The 27,795-nt window shown below is 48.2% G+C and overlaps 1 protein-coding gene across 1 annotated transcript; it reads right to left on the reverse strand.

Annotated features, from left to right (window-relative positions):
* Positions 1-9,199: 9,199 nt before the first annotated feature.
* On the reverse strand, positions 9,200-27,374 carry LOC129672808 (uncharacterized). The gene is made up of 15 exons (XM_055602447.1): positions 27,266-27,374; positions 26,007-26,223; positions 24,019-24,123; positions 22,936-23,067; positions 22,261-22,345; positions 22,112-22,175; positions 21,625-21,710; positions 20,833-21,015; positions 18,040-18,093; positions 17,612-17,764; positions 16,431-16,498; positions 16,216-16,261; positions 13,761-13,824; positions 11,292-11,371; positions 9,200-9,257 (listed from the first exon to the last, which is right to left on the reverse strand). The coding sequence occupies exons 1-15, from the start codon at positions 27,372-27,374 to the stop codon at positions 9,228-9,230; spliced, it is 1,476 nt and encodes a 491-aa protein (XP_055458422.1). The 3' UTR covers positions 9,200-9,227.
* Positions 27,375-27,795: the final 421 nt, after the last annotated feature.

Below are 27,795 nucleotides of genomic sequence, written 5' to 3' on the forward strand. Positions count from 1 at the left end.
GATATAGGAGTATTTATTTTGTTTACCTGATCATGATTCAACTTTGGGAAGTGGAATCTATCAAGAAAATTTCACATTTCATTTAGACTGTCGAATTGTGTGGTGTATAAGCTTTCGAAGTAAGACCTAATGATTCGTTGGATGTCCTCAGTGTCTGTTGTTTATCTCCCTTTTTATTTCTAATTTTGTTGATTTGGATACTGTCTCTCTGCCTTTTAGTTAGTTTGACTAAGGGTTTGTCTATCTTGTTGATGTACTCAAAGTACCAGTTCTTGGTTTCATTGATTTTTTGAATTGTTTTATTTGTTTCTAATTTATTGATTTTAGCTCTGAGTTTGATTATTTCCAGCTGTCTACTCCTCTTGAATGTGTCTGCTTCTTTTTTTTCCCTAGGGTTTTCAGATGTGCCATTAAGTTGCTTGTATGAGATGTCTCTAATCTCTTTATGAAGGCACTTAATACTATGACCTTTCTTCTTAGCACTCCTGTCATTGTGTCCCATAAGTTTGGGTAAGTTGTTCATTTTAATTGAATTTTAGGAAGTCCTTAATTTCTTTCTTTACTTCTTCTCTGATTCTGTTGTCATTGAGTAGAGAGTTGTTCAGTTTCTATGTGTGTGTAGGCTTTTTGTTATTTCTGTTGTTGTTGTGGTCTAGCTTTAGTCTATGGTGGTCTGAGAGGATACAAGGTATTATTTCAATTTTCTTGTATCTTTTCAGGCTTGCTTTGTGACCTACTATATGGTCAATTTTGGAAAAGGTTCTGTGAGGTGCTGAGAAGAAGGTATATTCTTTTGTGTTAAGACGAAAAGTTCTGTATATGTCTTTTAGGTCCATTTGATTCATGACATCTGTTAGTGTCATTATTTCTTGGTTTAGTTTTTGTTTTGTTGACTTGTCCTTTGGTGAGAGTGGGGTGTTGAAGTCTCCCACTATTAATGTGTGGGGATTGATGTGTGGTTTAAGCTTTATTAATGTTTCTTTTACAAATGTGGGTACCTTGGTATTTGGGGCATAGATGTTCAGAAGTGAGATGTCATCAGAATTAAGATGAGTATGAAGCGTCCACCCTCATCTCTTTTGGTTAATTTTTGTTGAAAGTCTGTTTTATTAGATATTAGAATGGCTACTGCAGCCTGCTTTTGGGTCTGTTTGGTTGGAAAACCTTCCAGCCCTTTACGCTCAGGTAATGCCTGTGTATAGCTGAGGTGTGTTTCTTGTATGCAGCAGGATGTTGGGTCCTGTTTACCCATCCATTCTGTTAGTCTGTGTCTTTTTATTGGAGAGTTGAGTTCATTGATGTTCAGAGAGAGTAATGACCAGTGACTTAATTTATTATATTTTGATGTTGGTTGTGGTAGTGTGTGTGCTTTTATAGTTGTGATTTTGCTGTAGTCAAGTTATTTTTATCCTGTAGGGGTTTTATTTATTTATTTTGTGTGTAGTTAACCTCTTTTAATGGGAGTTTTCCTTTTAGTATCTTCTATAGGACTGGGTTTGTACATAGATATTGTTTAAATTTGGTTCTGTTGTGGAATATCTTGTTTTCTCCATCTTTGGTCATTTAAAGTTTTACTGGGCATACTAGTTTGGCCTGGCATCTGTGGTTTCTTAGGGTTTGCAAGATGTCTGCCCAGGCCCTTCTGGCTTTTATGGTCTCTGCTGAAAAGTCAGGTGTGATTCTGATAGGTTTGCCATTATATGTTACTTGGCCCTTTTCCCTTGCAGCTTTTAATATTTTTGATTTGTTTTGTACATTTAGTGTTTTGATCATTATGAGGCAGGAATATTTTCTTTTGTGGTCTAATTATTTGGTGTTCTGTAGGCCTCTTGTATGCTTATAGGCATATCTTTCTTTAGGTTGGGAAAATTTTCTTCTACGATCTTCTTGAAAATATTTTCTGGGCCTTGGAGCCAGGAATGTTCTCTTTCCTCTATTCCCATTAATCTTAGGTTTCATGTTTTTATGGTGCTCTTGATTTCTTGGATGTTTTGTGTCAGGAATTTTTTAGATTTAACATTTTCCTTGACAGATGCACCAATTTCTTCTATTGTATCTTATACACCTAGATTCTTTCCTGCATCTCTTGTATTTTGTTGGTTATGCTTACCTCTGTAGTTCCTGTTTTTTTCTTTAAGTTCTCTCTTTCCAGGATTTTCTCAGTTTGTGCTTTTTTATAGTTTCCATTCCAATCTTCAGATCTTGAACCATTTTTAAAAAATTTTCTTCACCTGTTTGTTTGTGTTTGCTTGCATTTCTTTGTGTAATTTATTCATTTCCTCTCTAACGGCTTCAATCTGTTTGACTGTATCTTCCAGTATGTTTTTGTGGATTTTATTTGTTTCCTTAATTATCATCTTTATAAGCATAGGTTTAAGGTCATTTTCTTGTATTTCAGTTGTGTTAGAGTATCCAAGGTTGCTTGCCTTGGGATAACTGGGTTCTGGAGATGCCATATTGCTTTGGCTTTTGTTGATTGTGCCTTTATGCTGGCCTTTTAGCCATCTAGTTGTCTCTGGCATTGTCTGGTAGTTTCTGGTGCCCACTGGTGTCCGAAGTGGTGATGCAGGAAGAGCCCCGGGCAGAAAGCTGGATGTTCCCAAAGGAGCCTTCCTCAGATTGGTGGGTATGGTCTCCAACTTGTGGGTGGTTCTCAGGGAATTGCCACTGCTCTCCTCAGGTGTATGACCCTGTGGACTAACTGGACTCTTCAGGAGCCCAGCGGCTCTCCTCTTACCAGGGGAAGTCCCAGGGACAGCTGACCAGCCACTGGCTTTCTTGATTTGAGGTTAATGAGCTGCAGCTACCCAGACACTGTGCTCAGACACTGTGTTTGCTGTATATAGCTATCTTGGAGAACTAGCGAGTCCAGAGGTTTGGTTGGTGAGTCTCCCTAAGGAGACAGGTCAAGCTTTGGAGCTGCATCTGGGCATGCTCCCATCGCTCCCAGTCATTCGGAGGCCCGAGGTTGGAGCTGTATGCCTCAGCACTCAGAACGTATTCACTGGCTGGTGAGGGTAGTGTGCAAGTGTGTGGCTACATGCTGAGGCCTTGCCCTGGCGGGAACCTGGAACTTTTCTGGGGTTTAGTCCGGTGACCTGAGTTCAAACCTGCTCGTTTCCCTCACCGTGGGGTCTTCTCTTGACTGCGAGACCCACTCTGGTGTTTTGGGGTCCACAGTTCAGTTTGGGATGGTGAGCACAGCGTGCAAGTTTGTGGCTTAGATGCAGGAGACAGGCAACGTCAAGAACCCAGGAACTTTTCTGGGGATTAGCTGGGTGACCTGAGGTTGGAACCACTTGTAGGTTTTCTTCTCACCTGGGAAACAGTCTCTGGTATTTTGGGGATGAGAATTTCAGTCTGTCAGTCACTGTGCAGTAACTGCTGTCTTGCTGATCAGACACAGTGTGCAATCTGTGCCACCATCTTGGATCCTCTCTCAACCTGAGTGTTTTTATGACCCTCCCTTTTCATTCAGAACATCTTGTCTTTTGTGGCTTTGCTGAGAACTGTGCTGCAGTTGGGTGGGAAAAATGAGGGTGTGTCAGAGCTTTATGTCTTGGGTATGTGGCTTCCTGGGGTGCTAAGGGGACATAAAGAAGTGTGGTTAAGGCATTTCTGCAGGCTAAAGAATAAGGATCTACCATGTGGGTTTTATTTTGGTTTGGTTGGAAAGCCAGTGTTACTTTGGCTACTTGTCAGTCAGCTGTGAAGAAGAGGCAGGATAAAGGGTAGCAGTTTGTAGATGGAAACATAGTACTTTTTTACTGTACAAAGCAGTGGCTATGTATGCAGTCCTGCAGGCAGGTCTGGACAAAGCACCCACGTGGAGGGCCATGGGTCAGGAGATAAATGCTAGTGCTGGGCCAGGAAAATGGAGTGGTAAGCAGAATATTTGACTGGGAAGCGCTCAGAGTGAAGGAAAATCACACCAAGAAGGGAAAAGACCATTTCTCTGTCTCTTTTGTATCCATGTTGCCAATACATAATACCAAAGGCAATGATGGCTTGCCTTGACAAATCCAAGTGGTGATAAAGTCTGCCTGAGACCTTGTAACAAACAAAAGCCTTATAGTTTAACAATGTATAGACAAGTAATCTTGATTTGCCACGTTATATCACATATGTACTTTGGATAAAAAATGAGTTGATATCATTATTTGTTAATGTGGCTATACTTTGTGACATTAAGAAAGGACTTAAAGTGAAAGGGAACTAGTAAGTAGGAGAAGAAAATGTTAAGAAGGAAGTAAACAGAAAGATATTTCAGCAAAGAAGGGCTTTTTTGCTGAAGAACCTACATCAGAGGGAACCTACATCACAGAGGCTGATGTATGTCCAAAGAGAGCTGTAAAGAATGAGATCATATGTATCCATCATATGTCTATCATACATCATAGTCATGTACATATGGTTAGAGGATATTAAAATATCTGATCTCAAAGTTCAGTGCGTTGATGGCAAACCTTGATTTAAGTCAATAGAATTCTATTAAGTTATTGATCTTTTCTCGACAACATTTACAAAAGTTGGCTTGGAGAACAAAACCTGTGTGTCCAATCCAGATTTATTTATTTATTTACTTGGTGTCCTGTCTCTGCTTTATATAAGTACTACACGGCACATACCTGCATTTTAAAGCATGGTTTAATCTTCAAAACTGATGTAACTGACATGCCTATAGTTCTGCATTGGTGTGGACAGAGGAAATAAAATTGCTCATATTTTGGCACTTGCCACCTAACATCCACTTCAGCCATTCCCAGAGGAACATAGAACACCTCTCAAAGGGCCCCAAGCTCTGGCAAGTCAATTGTTCTCTCCATCTGAGACCCAGAGGTTACACATTCTGGAAAGAGAAGAGACAACAGAGAGGGCAAAGTCCTCAGTGCTTTCAGAAGAAGCCACGGGGGGGGGGGGGGGAGAAAAATCCCGACTTATCTGGAAATGGCACACTGTGTAAAAAAAAAAGTTAAGAGAACCACATGGGAAGATGGCTTCAGAGCAGGCAAAGGGGAGCAAGATGGAGGCAGCAGGGCTGCTATGTCCCATGGAGCTGAAGTTAGAGGTGTTTGTCAGCCAGCCAGCGTGGGTGCTGCAATCTAGACTCCATCCACATGATGGAGCACCAAGTAGCTCAGTCACTGAGCTACAGCTCCAGTTCCTGATTCAGACACTGAAAAATATCCTTTGTTTTGCCTTTTCCTGGCTCTCGTCCTAGGTCTTGTAATATTAAGCATTTGTTTGAAATCCATCTGTTTCCAGGTGGAGTGGAATCATTTCTTGTGCTCAAAGAGCACTTGTCTCTTTGCTTTCCTTACACCTTCTCCCTCACATCACTGTCCAGGGACCAAAGGCTTCCTTTCCTCCCCTCCCCTGGCTGTTACACAAATGAAACATGGAAGCACTGTGAAGGTCCCTTAGATAGGACCACTGGAGGGGTGCCCTGACTGACATGCCCAGTATCCTTGCTCAGCACAAAGACCAGTCATTGCTTGTGTTTTCTCGTGGCAGTTAGGGTTGCTGCTTCTGAAGGGAACGATGAGAACAGATGACTGAAATGGGTCAGGCAGTTTTGAAGGCAGAGATCTTGATTCTTGTCCTTGGCTGTTCTGGTTGGAGGTCAGAAACGCCAGAAGTATTTTGGGGCTCGAGTTCCTGATCTTATTTCTTGTTATCTTTCTTCTCCATCTCTACAGCTGCCTGGAAACTGTAGGTGAGGGTGTGGCCAAACCCCAGTCCAGATACCTTGGGATGGAGAGGCACATGGATGCCATATAGGTAGAACAACTGGACCAACCAATCCCCACAACCCCTTTTCTTTCAGACGTTATAGAAAAGCCTTGATAGTAGCAACTCAATGGCACCCCATCTCCAGGACCTTCTCTCGTGCTTTATAGGAGATTGGCTTGCTTCTTATTTCTTAACCTCTTACCTAGGAACCTATGATAAACCTATTTCTAAAAACTTGCCCTCATGAAATTCATTCTTTGGATTTGTGAGACAAGAATCTGGAGACACTGACCCAGTGGAAGGAAGTCTGCCTGACTCTTAGCTACCAGCCCTTAAATTCCTGAATTAAGCCTGCTTGAAGCTAGACAGCCTATGCTATACTCAAGGAACCCACTTTCTCCAAGTTTTAAAGGGATTGAGAGGCCCATTTGGATGGATCCTTGATAGAGATGTCATTGATGTATCTTTGTTCATTATCAGAAAAATCTCTTGTTAGATAGTAACCTTATGAATCTCTGACAGCCATATACTCTTGTCCCAATGTAGGGCCAAACATGCAGTTCAGATCCCATACCCCTTAAAAGAAGTCTTATGATGTAACAGATGAGAAAGAATTAAAGGGAAGAAAATCTATGGAAATAGCCATCTTTATCAGGAGGAAGTAGCCTTTCTGCGCTGTGGCTAAGAGCACTAGGTGCTCCATCATGAGGATCAGAGTCTGGACTGAAGCACCCACACTGGCTTGCTAACAAACACCTGTAACTTCAGTTCTAAGGGACCCAGCAGCCCTGCTGCCTCCATCTTCCTCCCCTTTGTCTGCTCTGAAGCCATCTTCCCACGTGGTATTTTAACTCTTAAGGAGGGTAAACTCTTAATGATACTAGTTCCCTCCTTTCACATGGAATTCCAAATTGCAAGGAGGAGAAGCTGCGGTACCCTTCCCTTCTTTAAGGAATATCAGCAGGGCAGCTGGGTTAGAAGGGAAGGCTAGAACAGGCCTCTGCCCTTCAGAGGGCAAAGGTAACACCCAGGGAACAGACTGCCAAGTGCTTGAGTATTTCACCAACCAACCTATAAAGCTTCAGAGCGAGTTCCTTTTAGGAGCCTGGGGAATGCTTTTCTTTGAGGTTGGTCTTCAGTCCATTTCCCCAGTCCTGACCTTGAATACATCTGTCTCCTCTTCCAATCTCAGTCTTGCCTGTGGCTAGGGTCTCTCTCTCTCTCTCTCTCATACACACACGTGCACACACACTCACACACACACAAGCACACACATAGACATATAAGTAAACACGCATACATAGGCAAGCATGCACACACACTCTTTCACACACATACATATACACATGCACACACTATCTCACACACATGCACATGTATGTACACACACATACATACACATGCATGCACATACACTTTACACACACTAACATACACACATATACAAATGCACTTTCTCACTCTCTCCTTCCCTCTTTCCCTCCTTCCCTCTTTCCCTCCTTCTCTTCTTCCCTCTCTCCCTCCTTCCTGCCTTCCTTCCTTCTCTCCTTACCCTTTCCCTCCTTCCTTCCTCCATTCCCTATAGACCCAGGTTCTCATAGAAGATGACAAAGAATCAGGATCCAGAAGCATCTTCTGGCATTCCTGGCAAGGGTGTTCTTTGAACTGTGGCTTTGGGTCCCTGCCCTACCAGACCAGTTTCCGTTTCCTGTTCTCACCACTGCTGAAGAGCTGAGACTCTGTTTTGGATCCAGGAAAACCTTCAAGGGGTTGTTTGTGGTCTTGGTTATCAAGCAAAACACAGCTCTCACCTTAAGGGGAATAAGAGATGGTTTATTCTTAGCTACCATAGCCTAGGAATATAAATTTGAATTGCCTCTTAAATTACACTTTGGAGTGAAAGTGATTAAATGATTTATTTTTTCCCCTTTTTTCTGTCTGTCTTCCTTTGTTTCTCTTCTCTTCTCTTCTCTTCTCTTCTCTTCTCTTCTCTTCTCTTCTCTTCTCTTCTTTTCTTTTCTTAAGACAGGATTTCTCTGTATAGCCCTGGCTGTCCTAGAACTCACTTTGTAGACCAGGCTGGCCTCGAACTCACAGAGATCCACCTGCCTCTGCCTCCTGAGTGCTGGGATTAGAGATGTGCACCACCACACCCAGCTTATATAATTTTTTTATAGTCATAAAGCAAAAGAAGTCTGTGGACCCAGGGATTTGTCACATGCATCAATGGGGACAGCAGGTAGATGGGTTACAGAAAAGGAGAGAAAACTCTTCTGTGGGTCTCAGACACTATCCAATGATAATCTTTAGTTTTGGAGTTGGAAACTCATGGTCTGTTATACATTACAAAGTTTTATCTGATAGTTGAAGAGGTGTTTGCTTAGATACAGAGGTAGGTAATAAATGACTACTAAGGGAACTATACTTTTGGCTCTGGATTTGCAGCATTCTTACTCCCCACAATTACAAAATTCTAATCAGCCAATCAGCTTTGTTGAATCTTCAACACAGGTGTGCCTTTTTTCTCCCTGGGAATTTTCTGGGGAGGATGCTTCACCCTTAGCTTTGTTTAGTTTTCAGATGCCATGTGGGAAGCCAAGTTCCCTCCCGTGACCTGGGTTGTCAGGGGATGTGGGAGTTTTATTTCAGTCTGTAGTGGCCTTCCTGCTATGTACAGGCTGTGCTGGGGCCGGGAGTGGGGGTCCTCTGCTGTATCAGTTCTTCTCTGGTATCCATGCCACCATTAAGGCCCTGAGAGTAGGCTCTGTTGTGTCCTGTCCAGGTCACATGGGCTAGAGGAGCAGGTGGAGGATGTTTCTGGGACCATGTTCCACAGCAGTCATTACTCTGTTGTCCACCACACCACGAGGTCAGGGCTTCTGTCGTGGGACTGTCCCAGGGCTGTCCACCTTGAGGGTTTTCACCCTCTCTCAGCCCCATTCCTTTGCACTCAAGGCCCCCAAAATGCCTCTGGGCTCCTGAGGGTCCCCTTCCTAGCCACTCCCATTCCTTCAGTGTATTTCCATCTTCCTTCTTGGTCATCCCTGCAGGGCCTGGCCTTTGGAGAGTCAAAGGCCTTTTTCTCTCTCTCTTTTTTCTTTCTATTTTCTCTCACCTGTCCTGCTTTCTGGCTGGGTCTCATTCTAATCCAGACTGACATGGAACTCACTCTGTAGCCTAGGCTGCCGCAAACACATGACAATTTCTCTACCCTTGCCTCCAAGTTCTGGGATGATGGGTGTGATGGGTCTTTACTTCTGCAGAACTCAGAGATCTGAAGGGTCATAGGAGAGCTAGAGCTGGGAAGGATGCCCTCATCTAAACATTTCAAAGCAGCTTCCCAACTGGCAGGAAACACAGCAAACTCAGATCCAGACTCCCAGAGGAAACATCTTTATTACAGCTTCGAACTCCACCGGCACTGCTCCTGATCATGGGCTTTGGGGTATTAAGCATGCGCAGCCAGGGGCAGGGTCTGGCCCTGTGCAGAGCAGCTACTCAGGAATGGTCAGGTGGATGTAATCCTGTGGACAGAGCAGAGTGTCTCTATGTGCTCCACTTCTCACACAGTCTGCCCTGACACTCCACAGGCGCCCACACCTGTGACCTGTGAGTGGGATAAGGGCGTAGAGCAGAGGGGAAGTGAAGTCTTGGAGTGTTTATGAGGACAGGAACACACTGGACTTTGGAGCTCTTTTTGAGGTATAGTGACCAAGAAACCAAGGGATGAGTGAACGGATGAGTGAACGGACGAGTGAACAGATGAGTGAACGGATGAATGAACGGATGAATGAACGGACAAGTGAACGGATGACTGAACGGACGAGTGAACGGTGAGCAACCAGGGCAGCCATGCAGGGATGCGTAGGCTGTGCACTGTCCAGCTCCAGGTGGCACTTTTTCCTCCAACCCACACTCTGCATGGTGCTCTGTGTAGTCATGTCACTCACGACCTGAACAATGGCACAAGGCGGCCTCGAGGCGAATCAGCAAGTGAGCCTTGCTTTTCACAGGTCTGGTTATGAGGCAGTGTTTCAGTGGCTGGTGGCTCCAGCTGTGTCCTGGCTCTGTTCATTCAGATCTGTCAGCAGGCCCCACACACCCTGTCAGCACCTGATCTGATGGCCCCAGGGCTGGTGGCATTATTTTTAGGGCATAAACAAACCCTGGGTTACCTGGATGTGTTCCTCTAGGCCTACTCAAGCAACTCTCTTGGGTCTCTCTTGACTCTTTAAGGTCTCTAGGCTGATGTCAGGGATGAAGAGTAGGCTGGGAGTGGGGAGTGGAAGACACTGAGTGGCCTGCTGCCCTTCTCGCCTCAGGTTCCTGAAGGCAGGCTTCTGTGGTCAGGAATGGGGACGGGAGGCCAGGGCCTAAGTTGGGCCAAAGCCCAAATTCATTCATATATATAGCCTGGAACTCATGATCCTCTTACCTCCACCTCCTGAGTACTGGGATTACAAGTATGTGCCACCACTTTGGAAATCTTTTCAAGGTGAAAGATAAGAAAATGAGGAGTATGTTTGAGCCCTACCCTTCCTACCAACTCCTTTCTCCATCTCCCAAGATCCTTGTATCTGTCTCTCTGTCCTGTTCCCCCCTCCTGCTCCCCATCTGGAGTTTATCATGGTCATGGTTGGCCTTCAGGAGACATTTCATTCTGGGAGATGTGCTCTATTAGCTTGAGATTACATTTCTGCCTTCCAACTTTTCTTCAGCAATTGCCTTCAAATATTTTTTTATCTTTCTAAAAAAATTTCTAATTTATTTTATTTGTATCTATGTATGTATATGTTTGCATGTCTGTGTGAGTGTTTGCTGTGTGTGCAGGGACCAGAAGAGGGCATCAGATCCTCTGGAGCTGGAGTTGTAGGTGGTTGTGAGCTGCTACATGTGGGTGCTGGGAACAGAGCTTGGGTCTTCTAGAAGAGCAGCAAAAATATTCACTACTGGGACCTCAGCCCTGGAACTCTCCTTAAATGAACTTTCCACCCTTGGGAAGAAATGGGAGCAGGACAGGCTTGTAAGCAGATCCCCAGGCAGCATCTTAGGGCTCCCCTCCACTTCCTTTCCTTCAGGTTGGCTGTCTGGTCTCCCTACCCAACCCCTGCTTCTCACCCCTGGATGTTTGCAGACAGCAGGCCCTGGGTCCAACAGCACTGTTTGTAGGTACCGTGAGTACATCCAGGATACCTCAGTTCTAGGGCAATTGTAGGTCCTGGCTAAGATCATAGACTTTGAGGTCAGATCAAGACCCCTGCTTTGTCACATTAGCCTTGCTTTTCTGCTTTTCTGAGCCTCAGGTCTCCTCTTGAATGAAGTGGGGAGATAGCATTAACTTTGTCTGTGTAAGGGGAGATGTTCCCCATGAGCCCTGTGCTCTGGCTTCCAGAGGCACTCATGTCCGTCTCCAAGGCCTTAGTCACCTATAACTGCAGCGCGACATCTAGCATAGTTGTGAGGTAATAGGAGAGGCAGAAGGATTGGAAGCAGCCTCAGCTTCTAACTTCTTGCCTACTTGCTGAGCATCATGGGGAGACCCCTCCCACTGCACCTACCTCAGAGAAGTTCGGTTGGGCATGGCTGAAAGAGATGCCCCTGATGTCGGGCAGTGGGAGGCCATGTTCTCTGAGCCACCCTGTAAGAGGAAGGCAGGAGCTCAGGGCCTGGTGGGCAGGGCTGACTGGCAGGTATGCTTGGGAGGTTTCCAGACCCTAGCCAGAGGCTTTCTGTAGCCAACCCCTTAGTCAGGCAGCCCTGAACAGCAAGCAGCCCAGGAAAAGCGGTGGAGGTGATGTCAACATGATAATGCCATCTTCAGATGTGTTGGGCCACATTCATAGCTACCCTGGGACACATAGGCCATGTGAGCCACAGGTTAGGTACTCCTGATTGTCTCCTGGTCCCCCCACAATTCGCTTATACTTGTCTTTTAAAGGAACATTAAAAAAAAATATACCCTAGACCTGTGAACACATTCTTAGGAAGGTATCCTTTTCTGTGGTATTTTAAGGAAGATTCAGTTTGTTGAAGACTGAAGACTTCCTGTGAATCTACTCAGAAAACACACCCTACCTAATTCTCACACTGAAACTGAAAAATACTAACATTCTGGTAGAAGTGAAACATCTCGAAAATAGACGAGACAGGAGTCAGAATCAACTTGAAAATGCTAGAAATTTGGCTCTGTTAGACTGTATCAAAGAAGGCAAGTATTCACTGATATGCTTGCTTGCCAAATATCTAAAAACTAAGCCTCAAACCAATAAATCCACAGAGCTGGCCAGTGCACAATTAGTGCTTCTGTGAACTAATCATTTGTCTAGCTGATTTTCAATAAACTGAGTTGTGAAAAACTGAGGGTCTGGCATGACCTTCTCCTGTCCCACCACCTTCTGCTGAGCAGCCGCACCCATCTCCTCCAGCCACTGTGGGCTCGGAGTGATCTGGCATCCTCTTGTTGGCCTAATGCTCACTTGGAAGTTGGGTGGTGGGAGAGGATAGAGGAAGAAGAGCCCACACATTTGTTCTCCTTTTTGTTCTCAGACCTCATTGGGGTCCCAGCCTGAGGGCCCCTCATTCTAGTCTTCTCCATGGGGCTTACCCATGTCTCCCCACTACTGTTTCAAATATCTCTCCTGGGTTTCCTCACTGGCTCGCACTCTGTCCTCTGGGTGGGGGTGTGGTATGAGCAGCACCCTATGGCAGTGAGCAGGCTCCTGGCCTGGAGTTTAGACCTTGTATGACCATACCAACTTCTGGGCCTGGCCCACTTCCTGGCTTGTCTCTTGACTCCTGTGGTGTTTCGGAGTGTGCCACACAAGTGAGTGCCTGTGGTGGGCACAGAAAGAATTGTCTCTATCTCCTCAGCCCCTTGCAGGTAGCATCCTTGCCTGTCTGACCTCTCTGGCTGCCCTGCTGGACCTCCCATTGCCCCCAGCTCTGTGCCCCACCAGTCTCCCTTTTTAAACAGGTTCGCTTGCTTCACGCCCAGAGCCTTCCCTGGGAATATGGAAGGAAGGAAAGATGGAAGCCTGGCCAGAATTTGAGTCTCTGCCAACTTCTCAAAGTGATTGCTCTCCTAATGTGACTCAGAGCGCAAAAGACCCCCAGCTGAGAAAGCAAGGAGTTAAGATCCTAGACTCAGCTTGGCCAGAGATTTGCTGGGTCACCTTGGACAAGTCACCTAACCTCTCTGGATCTGTAGAGTGGGCTCATCTAAAAGATGAAAAGGCTGAGCCAGATAATCTCTCAGGGGTTAGTAGGGCTGGACCATTTAGCTCATATATGTGTATGTGTGTGTGTGTGTGTGTGTGTGTGTGTGTGTGTGTGTGTATACATATACATAGGATATATTTATCTCCTATTATTCTATATCACTTGGTGTGAGTCAGTGGACAGATGCTAGGAACACAAGGAGAAGCACAAGGACCTGTGTCCCTGGGAAGCTCATCATGTAGTGGGGCACAGGTACTGACCGAGTAACCATCTTCCTGGCTCACCTCCCCAGCTGTCTACACTGCTTTGTCTCAGCATCTGGGGAGCCCAGGATAACACAGGGGGTTTTGGAAAATTCTGGATTCCTCATAGCTAGAGGTGAGGGTGCTGTATTGTGACATTCAGCTTTCAGCTTCTCTGGCAGGTACAAATGCCCACTGTACTGATCATGTTTACAGTGCGAGCTACCCACTGTAGCCAGCCTGCTGTCCTCAGCCCATCTAGCTTTCCATTGGGACCACTGACAGCTGGCCTCATTCTCGCTGAGGCTGAGTGGCTCCTCCCCTCTGAAGGCCCCTTCACTGTGACTTTACATCCTCTCTGCAGCTACTCTTCTGGCCACCTGCCCATGCTCTGAGCTTGCATCAGTATTAGCATTAGCAGCCTCTGCAACTTGTACTGCCTCCTGCTTTGCCTGGAGGCCAGTCTCCACCCAGGCAGCTGTTTGTAGCTTCCAGGGACATGCCTGGCGCCCCCTCCAGCAATGTACTGTGATATGTGGCCTGGCAGAGAAGTATATCGAGACTCACTGTTGTGATGAGGCAGGAAGTGCCTCTTCAGGACCGCCCAGAGCAAGGACTTCAGGTGCTCTTCCTGCAATGGGAAACAGCAGGCAGCTCAGTTCCTCTAGCTTGGTACATTCCAAGCCAGGCTCAGGAGATGCTGTCATACAGAGGCAGTGCAGAGTCTGGGGAAGTCCTACAGACGCCACCTTAAAAATACCCAAAGTCAAAAAAAACAAAAACAAAAAAAACAAAAAAACAAAACAAAACAAAACAAAACAAAAAAAAAACCCCAAAGTCTTTCTGTGTAGGCTAGGCTGGCTTTGAACTTGCTCTCCTCATGCTTTAGCCTTCCTAGTGCTGGGATTACAGGTGCCACCATTTATATCCTGATGCCACTTTTGAAGGACTTTGGAGCCTTTGGGTCAGATTAGTGAAGGGCCAGGGGAAATACAGAGGGGGCCGAAAAGGAAAAACCCCAATAGGCTCCACTTCTGCAGGAGAGCTGGGAAGGGAACAGAAGGGCCTGTGGGAGCCCTGGGTGCAGCTTTGCAGGGACCAACTCTGGGTCAGTGTGAGAGACAGACTTCTAGGACTGAGAGTTACTGGGACATCTTGAAACAGCCTCCGTCCCTAGAAGTGTGCAAGGTGGTCTTGATCAGACTGCCAACTCATCAGGACACAGCAGAAGACTCCCTCAGATCCCTTTTGTTTGCTGGGAGATGCTATTGCTAGACACAGAATTTTACTTGTCTGTGGTGTGGGTGGCTTATGCAGGATACAAATTGTCTGACCATGCGTAGTCATTCCTGGTCTGATGGATGCCCTGTGATATGACATAGAAGAGCTTCCTGACCTGAGAAAAGGAATCTTACTGTCTCTGGCCCAGATTCTACACAAGTGAAAATGTTTTGACAAGTACCATAATATTCTGTAGGGCAGGTCTGGGTTGTGGGTCACCTGCCAGGCCTGGGTTCCGGCCCCAGGGAACTCTCTCCCTACAGCATTTCTAGGTTGGGACCCTCACTCAGCCCCACCACCTGTGGCTTTTCTTCTTTTGGGTTAGAGCCGGTGTCACACAGGCCTACAAAGAGGACTAGTGGGCCATGGGGAGGGGCACCCTTCTTTCCAAGCAGGAGCATGATCAACTCTTGGGGGAATAGTTGTGCGTTGCATCAGCAGTGGCTTGAGCTCAGGGACTGAAAGCTGGCTAGTTCAGCCTTGTTGCCTAGCTCCCTGCACCCCTGTGTTCAGTCCGGACAAAAAGACTGGCCCTTAAAGACCTTGCCCCATCTTACATGACTCTCCACCTCCTTCACCTTCTCTGACCCGTCAGGGAATCCCACTAGCTAGGTCCACCTTCAAAACACCCGACTCTTGTGTGCTCAGCCACCATGACCTACTGTGAACCTCATCCACCTTCTGCTGGCTACACGCTGCTGAGGGCCCCATTGCCTTCTCTAGTGTTGCTTCTCCTCTGCCTGCACTCTCTCAAGAAGGCTTCCATCTTAGTCTGAGGAAAAGTTGTCCCAGTATGACTGCAGTACGACCTGCCCTGCCATCTCTTGATGTCTTGCTCTCTGCTGCAGAGCCCTGGCTCTTCCCTGAGCCCTTTGGGGCTCACTCAGTCTTCTTGGGCCTTTGGTTTATCCCTAGTCCCCCCACTTCTGCTTGGAGTCTTTGCTTAAAGCTTACCTCCACTGGGTGGCAGTGGCTCACGCCTTTGATCCCAGCACTCAGGAGGCAGAAGCAGGTGGATCTCTGAGTTCAAGGTCAGTTTGTTCTACAGAGTGAATTCCAGGACAGCCAGGGCTACACGGAGACATCTTGTCTCGAGCCCCCTCCCCAAACTCACCTCAATGCATCCCTCAGATTCCTTTAAAATGATTTATTTATTTTATGAACATTGATATTTTGCTTGCATGTATGTCTGCATGAGGGTGTTGGATCCCCTGGAACTGGAGTTATAGCCAGTTGTGAGGTGTCATGTGGGTGTTGGGAACTGAACCCTATCTTTTGGGAAGAACAGCCAGTGCTCTTAACCACTGAGCCGACTCTCCAGCCCCCAGACTCCTTTCTAATGTTGCTGATCCCCACACCAACCCTGCTTCTCACTTCGTGATGCTATCACGTGTCTCCATGCTGTATAATTTGCTTTGCTGAGGTTTATATAGGCTTATTTATGTCTGTCAGCCAAGTGAATTCCCAAAGGGTGCAGACCTTTGTGTTGATACTTGACCCATTTGTGTATCTAAGGAGGGCTAGGTACATAGTAGGTGCTCAATTATTAATTTTTTTATATACATGAAAGCATGAAACAGACAAGCCCAGAGCTCCAGATGCTTTACCTTATAGGATTTGGGGGCTCCAAGGTGAGATGGGATTATGGACAGAGCATGACTCAGGCTTTCAACTCTATGTTAGTGACTTGACACCATTTACTCTGTACATTTAGGACACAGGGCTGAAGGAAGGGACTCACCTGCTTCTCAATGATGGTGGGATAAGAGCTCAAGGTGACTACAGCGCTGTCAGAGGAAAGAGAGTAGGTCAGTGAGTGAACTGGGGGCGGGGTCTAAGTGCCTACCCTTCCTAGCCTTCCTCGGGCACAGCAGGGGGCTGGTGTCCTTAACTACCCTCTTTCTCCCCACCCACCACTGCCAGCTGTCTTATATTTCCCAATCCAAAACCCGTTACCTGTGTGGCGTAAACTGGAGTTCCAGTTTCTCACTCCTTGAGGAGAATGCAGCCTTGGAGAGGAGTTGCTGTGAGGGATTGAAAGCAGGCAGGGCAGAGTTGGAGTTGTTCCTACTGAGGGGGCATCTGGCCCCAGCCCCAAGTCTAGCTCCAGCTGCATGAACTTGTGTTCTGCCCCATGGTCCTTACCCTGTACCCTTGTCACTGTCTTCCCCACACGGTGCCTATATGGGCATCATTGTGAGAGGGGACACTGAGGGGCTGGCTGCTCCGAGAGGGGCAGGGGAGGCCAGGCCTGAGCCTGAGGCAGGCTCCATGTAAAGGCAGCCTTGGTCCTGGAGTCAGCCTTTCCGGAAACCGGTGGGCTCCTTACCTGTGGCCATGTTGGCACGAACCCAGGGCCTCACATCAGGCAAGGGCTCTCTCTACCACTGAGCAACAGGCCTGATTTTTTTTTTTTTTTAATTTTGAATGGATTCTTGCTATGTTGCTCAAGTTGGTCTCAGGCTTCTGAGATGTGATCAGGCTTCAGGTGATCCCTCTGCCTCAGCTTCTCAAGTAGCTGGGACTATAGTGTGGACCGTCACAGCTGGCTCCCCTTGATTTTGTGGGATTGTTGTTACACTTCTGTAACTCATATGTACAGGTACAGGGCTTTCCGACACCACTGAGGGATAGTTGGCGCTTGGTCATACAATGATGCCATCGAAGACCCAAGGACCCTGTTACGTCCTTAGGATGCCGTCCAGCACATTTATGGTAGAGTGACTCTTCTGGCCCCTCATTTGAGGCACTTTCCAATTTTGAGGCCAGGGCATTCAGAATCAAGAATGGGGGGGGGTTTACACTTCCCAGAATTCTCCCCAATGTTTGGGGTTGTCAGGAGCATCTTGGCTCTAAGTTTTCTTCCAGCTTTGTGACTCAGCCATGTCTAAGGGAGTCCTTTAAAAGTCCTAACTGCACCCTATAGGAGGGTCTGGAGCCGAAACTTCTTCATAGCCTAGGAGGTCCTTGGGGAGCCCCAGGGAGAGAACAGGAGTACAGGAACTAGTTACTGTCCTGGCAGGGGACAGCTGCCCACATGTAGACTGGTAGCAGATGGTGGTGGGACTGGTCACAGCTGTCCCATCTCCCTCCCTCAGTCTGCAGGCTGGGAACCAAACCCGTGAAGTTCCACTCACCCAGGCAACTGCACCAGAGGAGGCATTGTTGCTCCCCTGCAGTGCCAGTGAGCCCTGCTGGGTGACAGTGGCCCTGAGGCCATCCATGTGGACAGTGGGGGGGTCCGGGGTGCTGATGATCAGGCCCAGGCTCCCTCTGGTCAGATTAAATGTCTGAATGAAGTTAAAGCGAAGAAGATAGAGGGAGGGTTAGAAGATGGCTTCTAGTTTGGAAGGGCCTCCCTCTCATGAGGCAGGGGAATGGCTTTCTCTTCTACCTCTTCAACATCTTGCTGTTGCAGTCTTCTGACTACTTCCTCTTGTTTCACATCCCTGACACTGTAAAGGGGTGTTGTGACTTCTAGAGTCCATAGCAAAACAAGTGGACCATGTCTAGGTCCAGCCTGCCTAGCCCAGGGTGCTGGAGGAGGGGCAGGCACCATACCTACCTCTGGCTCGGACTCTGGATTGCTCAGGGACAGCAGCTCCCAGAGGTCAGTTTCCTAGAAAGGCAAAGATGGAGTCCTTTAGAGTCTGTGGAGTCCTGAGCAAACTGGGGCTCCAGGAGACATGCACTGCCTATACACAAGTTAGCCTCACTCAGGAGGAGTCACGTGTCCGGCTGCTCAGGGCTATTTGTCTGGAAAGGTTAACTTTTCCGAATTTTCTCCTAACATTTTGTTGTAATTTTTTTGAGCCAGGGTCTTGTGTATCATGTATCAACCTTGCCTCAAACTCACTATGTAGCTGAACTCTTGATCCTCCTCGAAAGTGCTGGGATTATAGGTGTGCACAGTGCCTGGATGGAAGCCAGGGCTTCATGTACGTAGGCAAACTCTATCCACTGAACTGCACCTACAGCTTCTAACTATGAAAAAAGTCTATAAACACAGTGAAATGAAGAGAGTTTTATAGAGGACATTTCATGCTCGACAGATTCTTCCGTTAACAATTTCTGGCTATTGCTTTATCATATTCTTGCCCATCCATCTCTGCTCTACTGATTTTCAGGGAGGGGTTGGAAGTGAACCCAGGGCCTCACACATGCTAAAATTCAGGACTGTGTGGACAGAATGCTCCCCACTGTTTGTACTCTTCTGTGAGCAGAAAAAGCCCATCAGGATATACTTCAAGATGATAGTTACCTCTGAGCTCTAGTGGGTTGCTGCTGCTCCACTGTGTTTTGCAAATCACAAATCCTCATATAGAAGATTATGGAAATGTCTGAAGTAAAATTAACCCAATTTCTCTTTCCTTTCCTCTTTGACTCCTACTCTCAGAGGTAACTATCATCTTGAAGTATATCCTGATGGACTTTTTCTGCTCACAGAAGAGTATGAACAGTGGGGAGCATTCTGTCCACACAGTCCTGAATTTTGTTAGTGCCTCTCGATGCCAGGCCCTGTGGAACAACCCCGTTCTTACAAGGCAATGTACCTTAGTTCACACTGACCGTAGTCTGATTAAGTTTGCTGGTTGCTTAGTGATGGGCCGTGAATCAAATTTGATTTTTTTCACTGTGTAGCAAGTGACGCTATAAAGGACACCCTGCAGATATGTTCCTGCTCACCAGTGTAAGAATTTCTTCAGATGCAGGGTTCATTTGTAACCATACCAGAGCTGTCACACCTGTGTGGGAAGAGCAGCAGGGGACCAGAGACCTTACCTGTAGTTGACCACACACTTCTCCAGGCCGGGAACTCATTTGTGTAACTGTTTTAAACAACCTCCTTTGTGTGATGTAAAGTTTCTGGATGTGGCATGTTCCACTTGTGGTGTCGTGTGGGCACTCAAAAATTTCCAGATTTTGGAGCCTTTTGGAGATCAGATCTGAATTTTGGTTGCTCAGCCTACATATACATACATATATACTTATATGCATACACATTTTGCATACATATGTGATATTATATAAGTACACCCATATGAACTTTGCATATATAATTTTATATTCATATGTAATATATATATATATATAATTAAAATGAGATTAGTGTTTTGAAAGAGTAAAAGGGGGAAGTAATGGGAGAGAGAGAGAAAGAGAGAGGGAGAGAAGGAGAGAGAGGGAGAGAAAGAAGAAGAGAGAGGGAGAGGGAGAGAAGGAGAGAGAGGGAGAGAAAGAAGAAGAGAAAGGGAGAGAGAGAAAAAAGAAAAGGAGAGAGCACCTTCTTAGATCTTTGGATGCTGCAGTCTTGAAGGGGCTGTGTGAGGAGATGACATTCATACTGAGACTACCAGTGAAGAGAAGAATGTTCCAGGAAGAGAGACCAGTATGTTAAAACACTCAGCTGGGAACCAGTGCAGCCCATGTGGCTAGAACGCAGGGAATAAAGAGACCGAGCTGGACAGAGACCAGAGATCTAACTTCCCAGGCCCACAGGCAGGAGCCTGGCTTTTACTCTGAAAATACTGAGAAGCTGCTGTGGAGCACAGCGGCCTTGCTTATTGCTCCCATCAGCCCTGGGAAGCTTTCGTTCCCCAGGTGTTTCTGTGTGTGCCTCCTCACCACTGCAGGGGTCACCTTCAGGTATGCCTTCCCTAGCAGCAATATCCAGGTGTCCAGCAACATCCGGGACTGCTTTAAGCAAAGCCGCCTAGTTATTTATGGTAAGAATGTAGTGTTAGAACCCAGCCTTTGCCCAGGCCGCACACAATATTGACAGGGCTTCCTCTCACAGACACTGGCAGGCACCTACTGAGACACTGTCTGTGAGTCCTTAGCCAACAGATCAGACTCTCCCAGAATCAGACCCTCTCATTTGGGAAGTGAGAAGTTACTGGTGGCCTCACACCCGACTCTCCACTCCTTCCCTGCCTCCTGCTTGCTGTAAAACCTCCCCATCCTCAGAAAGATATGACAACATAGCCCACCTCTTCCAGAAAGGTGCTGAGCCCTTTTTCAGGAATCTGCCAGGTTGTTGCCCATTGTCTGTCTGTCTGTCTATCTGTGGTGTTAATAACTCTTCTAATAAACTCTATACTCCCCAGTAATCCATCTCAGTATCCCTCTTGAACACCCATCCCCAAACCTATCATTTTCTTGCTTAGTTTTCTATCCCCTTATGGAAATTTGATCTCTTCATGGTAGGGACCCTGTGTGCACCACAAATTAAGAGCCGGTCAGGTTAGGCTGGTCAAGTCCAGAGTAGGGAAGTGACTTTGGCTCTGGGGCCTTGGTTTTTTCATGTAAGAAACGGCAGGAACATTCTGTCCTTCCCCACTGTCCATCTCCTAGCACTCACTGAGGGGTCCTGGGGCTCCACGAAGATCTCCTGGATGGTGTAGAGACAGGACAGGATGTCATTGTAGATTTCTAGCCAAAAGGCAAGGTCTGCCATGCTGTTCTCAGTTAATCCTGGGAGAGGCGGGGGAACCACATGCTCTGGCCTTGGGGCCCGCTGGTGTGGGCCACAGGGAGTCACAAGCTTCAGAGAGATGATGAAAGAAAGACATTCAGTGGGAACAGCTAGCTCCCCTGGTGGACACCTGGTCACAGCTCACCACACTGACCACAGCAGCTGCAGTTTTGTTTGAATCTACCAACAGCGTCACCAGAAGGGAGCCATCATGGTCACTATCTGACCACTATCTGAGGCCCAGAGAGGTGGTGCCACTCATTCAAATCCCACATGAGAGGAGAGGTAGAGCTGAACCCTGGAGCCTGGCTTTTTTGCCCCCATCAAGCTCCACTCCATTCTCTGAACGCTGCCCCTCTTGGACCTTCTTGTCCTTCCTACCTTCCATTACAGAGACATCAAGGAGCAGTGGACAGGAGCTGGGCAGTCTTCAGCCATTCTCTGTCCTCAGTTTCCCCATCTGGGAGTTGACTCCACTGCTCTCCCATTGGGTCTTGACTCACTTGCTGGCCTCCCCACTCTTTCCTCTTTCTCCAACCATTCCCTTTTCTCAAACCTCTCTTGCCTGTCTTCCTCTTGCCCCTTTGCTCCACCCTGGGAAGCCCTGTTTCTCCTTTTCCTTGCCTGTTCTCTCCCAGCAGGTTCCCTAAGGGCCCATGGCAGCCTAGGGTTGCTCACCTGCAGTCTCATCAGGATGGCTTCTTCTGTGAGCTCTGTGCTGGCCAAATAGTACTGGAAATCATTAGGACCCGAGACGATAGGAGCTATGGTGCAGAAACGAAACCCAACTCAGCCAGAGGCAGAGGTGGGAAGGATGCTGTGGTAGGCAGAGAGAAATCCCTTCTCCTCTGCTCAGCTTTAAGTTCCTTGCTGGCTGATCATGAGCCTCTTGGAACAAGGAACATTTGTTGCATGATGGCTTTGTGCCTGGCTGTTGGCATTGTTCTAACAGCCCTTATCTGTGGGCCTTCCATTGATTCTGCTTAGCAGATAGGAAAACTGAGGCTCACAGAGGACGTGACATATGAAGCTTACAAACTATATTGCTCCTCTTTTTCCCCATGAGGAAGTATCCCTCCCGTGGGCAGGACTGTCCTGTCTCTGGGCATTTGCTATAGACAGTGCCTGGAGCATGGCAAGGGACAGCTGGCCAGCAGCAACGTACGGAGAGTGATGTGTAGCAGGTCCTCCAGCAGGAAGTTGAGCAGGTCTGTACTCGCAGGACACACCTAGAGGGAAGGGAAGAGGGGTTCCTGCTGGCCCGAGGCCGAGGTGGAGGGGCTGGGGAACCCATTCCTTCTCCTGGTGACTCACTATCTTCTGGAGGAGGAAAGGCAGTGATTTCTCCACGGTTTCAGTCACCAGTTTCAGCAGTTGGTTTGGCAACTGGGAGTCTTTTCTAGGGGAGGGATGACAGGTAGGGTTAGCCATGTACCAAAGGCATGGGCGGGAAAGGGAAAGCTGCACACTGCTGAGGAAAGAAAACTCCTTTAGGCAGGCCAGCAGGAAGGTCCACGGGGGTACCTGCTCCTTCCCTGGCACCCCCACCTCCTCTCCTTTCTCTTCCTCCTGTCTTCCCCCATCCATGTGCATTCTCTCTGATTTTCTGCAACATCTCCTGATTTGTAGTCTCTCTTTCATAAAAGCCTTTGGAATTTTCAAGCAGGAAGTGGTTCCAGTGTCAGTGGAGAGATCATGTCCGGCTTTCTGGAGGTTTTGTGTTGTATAGACAGAAGAAGGATCCGTCCCCTTAGTAACTGTAGCTGACCAGGACCCCCTGTTGGGGAGCAACTAAGAAGTGGTTGAGTAGTAACCACGACCTTCAGTGTGGAGGCAGGGGAGGCTGACAGGTGGCATGTACAGGCTGTGGCTTTGAAGGAGAGGTGGTGCCGGCCCTGGATTTCAGAGAAAGACCACTGCAGAAAGGGCCAGCCAATTCAGGAAGAGCCACCATCTGCCGTGCTCAAGGGAGGCTCAGAAGGCACTCACCGGTTCAGGACCTTAATGTGCAGGCTCCCAGGCGGTGTGTGGCACTCCTCGAAAGCCACCTGGGTCTTGTTCCCTATCTGTTCTAGCCGTACTCCAATGCGTATGTTCTTGATGGCTTCTAGCCACAGGATCCTGTAGGGACAGTATGTCTGGGCAGGCTCTACAGAGTCCAAGGTTGAGACCAGAAGTCACAAACTGGTTGTTTGTTGCTGTTGCCAGCAGGCTCACATTAGAAACTAGGAGTGTTCTATGAAATACAGAATCTGCTGACTGACTGGGCAGCCCAGGCCAGGGTCCCCACAGGGCAGCGGACACTTGCACCGAGTGTGGCCTTGAATGGGGCACATGCTCTCCCAACTGGGTCATGAGTCTTACTATTACCACACTATCCCAACCAAGGCAATGCTATGTTCTTTAGGGAACAGAGACACATTCTCAGGGCCCCTTGACTCTATCATAGTGTCTCCTTAGGCTTAGAGCTCTCATTCAAGCGCTAAGGGGTCTTCTTAGCTTCTGACATCGGATGAGATCAGCTGCATTCCAGGTGCAGTGGTCATAGAACATTCCGTTAAGTGATAAGTTACACCAAAAAGTCCTATTAACAAGAAAGGCAGGAGCTGGCATTTTCTCAAAGGGCATGTGACCCTCCCTACCTCACAAGCCAACATGGGTCTGTGTCACTGCCTCTGCCAGTGGCCACAGGTACAACACTCACAGTTCAGAAGTGTGCAGGTGGACACTTGGCCTACTGCAGTGGGGAACTGGAATTATGCCCCATTAGAGATTCATGCCCAGGAAATGGACACTCTTGCTTCAGTTGCTCAGTCCAGGAGTCCCAGACCCTTCCCAGACTGTCCCATTAGTGCCAGTGTGCCCACATGCACAAATGGCATAGGCGAGGACCCTCATTGCAGACTCACTGTGCAATCCTGGACAGGCCTCTCAACCCATTCTATGTCCCAGTTCCCCTGTAAGTCAGTCTTTGAAACATGCCCAAGTGGAGAGGGCTTGTGGTGTGGCCACTGTGTTAGTCTTCCTCCTGGCAGCCTGTGGGGAGGAAGTGCTATGGCTATGGGTACTTACTCCAGGAACGAGAGGTACAGTTTGCAGCGCAGTGTGACCTGCAGCAGGCTGTCACTTAGAACTTGCACGGTGACTTCCGGTCCCTTGGCATCTGTTATGACCAACCTATGGAAGATTTGGGAGTGATGGGTCTGGCTCCGTGAGTATCTGAAGTAGCTAGAGTGGGAGCTGACAGCAGGAGCAGTGGAGAGAGCTTTGGGGCAGCCCATCCTTGCTCACTGGACTGCCAGAGACCACAGAACTCTGTTTCCAGTCTCTATGCCTCGAGGACAGGCTATACCTTTATCTGGGTCAGCCTCTAACAAACCAGGGGCTGTATCTTAAGTCTGTGCACACATAACCACCTGAATCCAGGTGAAAGTCTTTGGGGCTGAGGCTGTGGCTCAGTGGAAGAAGTCTGGGGAATAAGGCCCTATGAGCTTTTCAAAAGAAAATCCAACAGGCAAGAGTGGGGAAGCAGGAGTCCTGGCAGACCCATGGTCTCTGCTGAGCACCCTCAAGCATTGTGCTCCCTTCTGAGGCCTCAGGTGTACCCCTCCCCGGACTCGGAGGGGTCAAGGTTGCACTGTGGAAGCCAGTGTCAGCTGCTGGTTCCCCTGGAGCCACTGGGGCTGGCAGCAGCATGTTCTGTCCCAGGGGAAACCAGGCCACCAGCTCGGAGTCTTCCAGAGGGGATTTCTTTTCCTGTTTGTTTCAAAACAGGGTCACATACAGCCTGAGCTAGTCTCCAACCTCCAATGTAGCTGAGGACAGAACTTTTGATCCTTTTCCGCAGCCTGGAGGGTATTTTTAGGATCAGACCATGTGGTGTTTTTCTTTGTCCCTCCCAAACCATGTCCTGGGAGAAGGTAGGCTTGTAGCCATGGCATGGTTACCCAGGTGGGGTGGGGGAAATCAGTGGACAGTGCCAACACTTGGCATGGCTGGGATGGTATTTGCCCATGCCGCCTCCCAAGCCTCCCTGGGCAGTGCCTCCCCCCACTATAGTTCCCTGACTTCGCACTCCATTTCACCCCCACCAGAAAAATCCCTTTCTGAGCTGGGAGTCTCAGGATCTATGGGTATTTCCTTGCTCATGTTGGGGAGGGACTCACACATTCCTGGCTGAGCCTTGTCACCTTGAGGGAAACCTGCCACCAACCAAAGCCAATACCATTCATTTAGGTGAGTTCTTATCTGCTAGCAGGCTCCAACCCAGGGCTCTCAGGGCTGGACAGACAGCATGGTAGGGCATCTGGGAACTGGCTAAGGGACTATAGACCTGACACCAATGCTTGTCATGTGAGAGGTTGGGACAGGTGTGGCCATATTTTCATGGGTTGCATTGTATTCCTGCCTCCAAGTTCAAACTGAAGCCATTCCTGGCCCCCAGAACCCCAGACCTTATTTAGAAAGACACTGGCTGCCGACATGATTAATAAGGGTGAAGTCACACTAGAGTAGCCTAGACTATAAGCCAACATGGCTGTATCCTTAAAGGAAGGGAATTTGGACCAAGGAGGATGTGAGCTGGCATTATCAAGAGTCTGGTATCAGCACCAGTGATTGTTAGTGGATGCCAGGAGCAAGCGCTTAGCCATGCTTCCAGGAAGTAGCTGCAGACTGCTGCCCTAGTCTCCCTCTTCCACAGGGCTTTGGACACTTTAGAGTGGCAAAGTTACAGAGTTGGGAAGCCTGGAAAACTCACATCCTTCAGATGCAGGTGACCGACCGAAACTCTTTTGGAAACACTTCAGATTTGTAAAGTGTAAGAGCAGGGGGCCACAGAGGGTGCTGTACTGCTAGCCTGCTTCGGTATAGACCCTGCTTCCTTTCTGGAGAGATTTGGAGAGGTCTGGAAAGATAGCCACACAGGAGGACACCTGCTCCATACATCTGAGCTGGGGAGAACTGTGGACCCTAAGTTGCTTGCCCACCTCTGCTCTACTTGACAGGGAAAGGCCTCCTGAGGGAGAAGGGAGGCAGAGGCTACATTGCCGGCCACTCACCCGGCTGTTTGCAGTAGCTTCTTCAGCTCAGGCACAGTCTTCCCAGAGAGCAGGTCCCCCACGAGTGACAGGTCCAGCCCACTCTTCTTTTTGACAAAATCATTTTTGACGAAGGGCAGGTTGTCCAGGACAGACACCGCCTCATTTGGGGATCCAGCCACAGTCATCATGATCATACGCGTAATGACCCCATGCTGTGAGAACAGATCTGAAATGTCTGGGGACAGAGCATCTCCTCAGGGTTCGGCCAGCCAAGCAGCAGATACCCACTGGCACCTATATTCAGCCAGCAGACAAGATAGCTCTTCAGTCGTTGTGAGGAGACCAGAGCTCAGGTATTGCCCAGATTGGTTCTGAACTCCTGGGCTCAAGCCATTCTCCTGGCTCAGCCTCACCTTGCCACCGAGCTCAGCTGGCAAGTCTTAGTTTTCTGGGCTCAGGGAACAGTGTGGCTCCTGCTGCCCCGGAGTTGACATGGTAGTCAGGGAAAAAGACAAACTAGTACTCAGATCAGCAAGTAAAGTAAGTTTTGGAAGTGTGACAGAGAAAATGAAACAGGTGAAAATGAAGTGTGACTCCGGTGAGGAGGGTCTGCTCCAGACATGAAGGTCAGGGAGGTCTCCTCTGAGGAGGAGGCATGGGGCAGATATCCCAAGGAAGTGAAAGAATTCATTGTGGAAGGGTCCGGGAAGAGCAACAGCATATGCCAAGGCCTTGAGGTTATGAGTATGGTGAATTTGCAAAACAGATCCTTGAGCTAGGACAATAAGCACCTCATAGAGAAGAGGCAGAGAGAACAGCACACAGACAGACAGACAGGTTAGCACGTGCTGTGTCTGGACAAGGCCATTGAAGAGGTTTCATCAGAGGTCTGTGGGAGAAAGGAGAGACCTGACCGCTACTGGGAGATCAGAAGAGGAGAGGAGGCAAGGACTTTGTCTTCCAGGCTGTCAGAGTACACTACATCGAGAAGGAGAGAAGTAGGGGAAGGGCCCACACCAGCCAAAGAAGCAGCCATGACCTCTATGTGGTGGGCAGGGAAGGTGGTGGGGAAGGCCCTAGAGGTATATGGATTTGAATGTTAGGGTGAGGCCTGCTCATGGCAAGTGGGAGGCACAGCAGGCATTAGAGCAGAGGAGGAGCAAGGGCAACCGTGGATGGTTGGTAAGTGGGAGGCCAGAGGAGAGGAAGCCCAGGGCTGTCCACTACTCTGCTTTCTTAGAGGTCATGCTTCTCCAAGCTCGTTCCTTGAGATTCACCTGATTCAAGCTGGTCCATGTTAATACAGAGGAAGAGAGGACCATGGGTCATCCCTCGGGCTTGGGGCAGTTGCCCCCAGCATACCAGCAGTGCCCACAGCAGCAGCATTCTCCCGTTCAGAACCTGTGACCATGAAAGCGAGAGTTATGTCCTCTCCAAGACCTGTAGAAGACATAAACTGTGTTTCCGCTCTGCACCCCCTGGAGCCAACTTTTCCTGTCCTGACAGTGCTGCTCTGGACCTGACTCACTCATGGTGACACCATAAGTGGCAGCACTTGGATCTGACCCCAGCATGACTGGGAGCTAAGAACCTCTCCTCTTCTATTTCACCACATGATGGCAGGGGCACAGCCAACATCTGTAGCAAACACATGCAGGTGCTGTCTTCCTTATCCTTACCACTCCCCGAATGGGACCTTCTGGATCTCTCAGGCCTGTGTCACCAGCTTTCTTATGAGGACCACTCTTATATGCCCAGCTCTGAAGCAACGGGTGGGCACGTGATGGGAAGGGAAGGCCCCTGGCCA

This window comes from Psammomys obesus, unplaced genomic scaffold (genome assembly GCF_907164565.1).
Source record: "Psammomys obesus unplaced genomic scaffold, mPsaObe1.curated_primary_1811, whole genome shotgun sequence".
Classification (NCBI taxonomy): domain Eukaryota; kingdom Metazoa; phylum Chordata; class Mammalia; order Rodentia; family Muridae; genus Psammomys; species Psammomys obesus.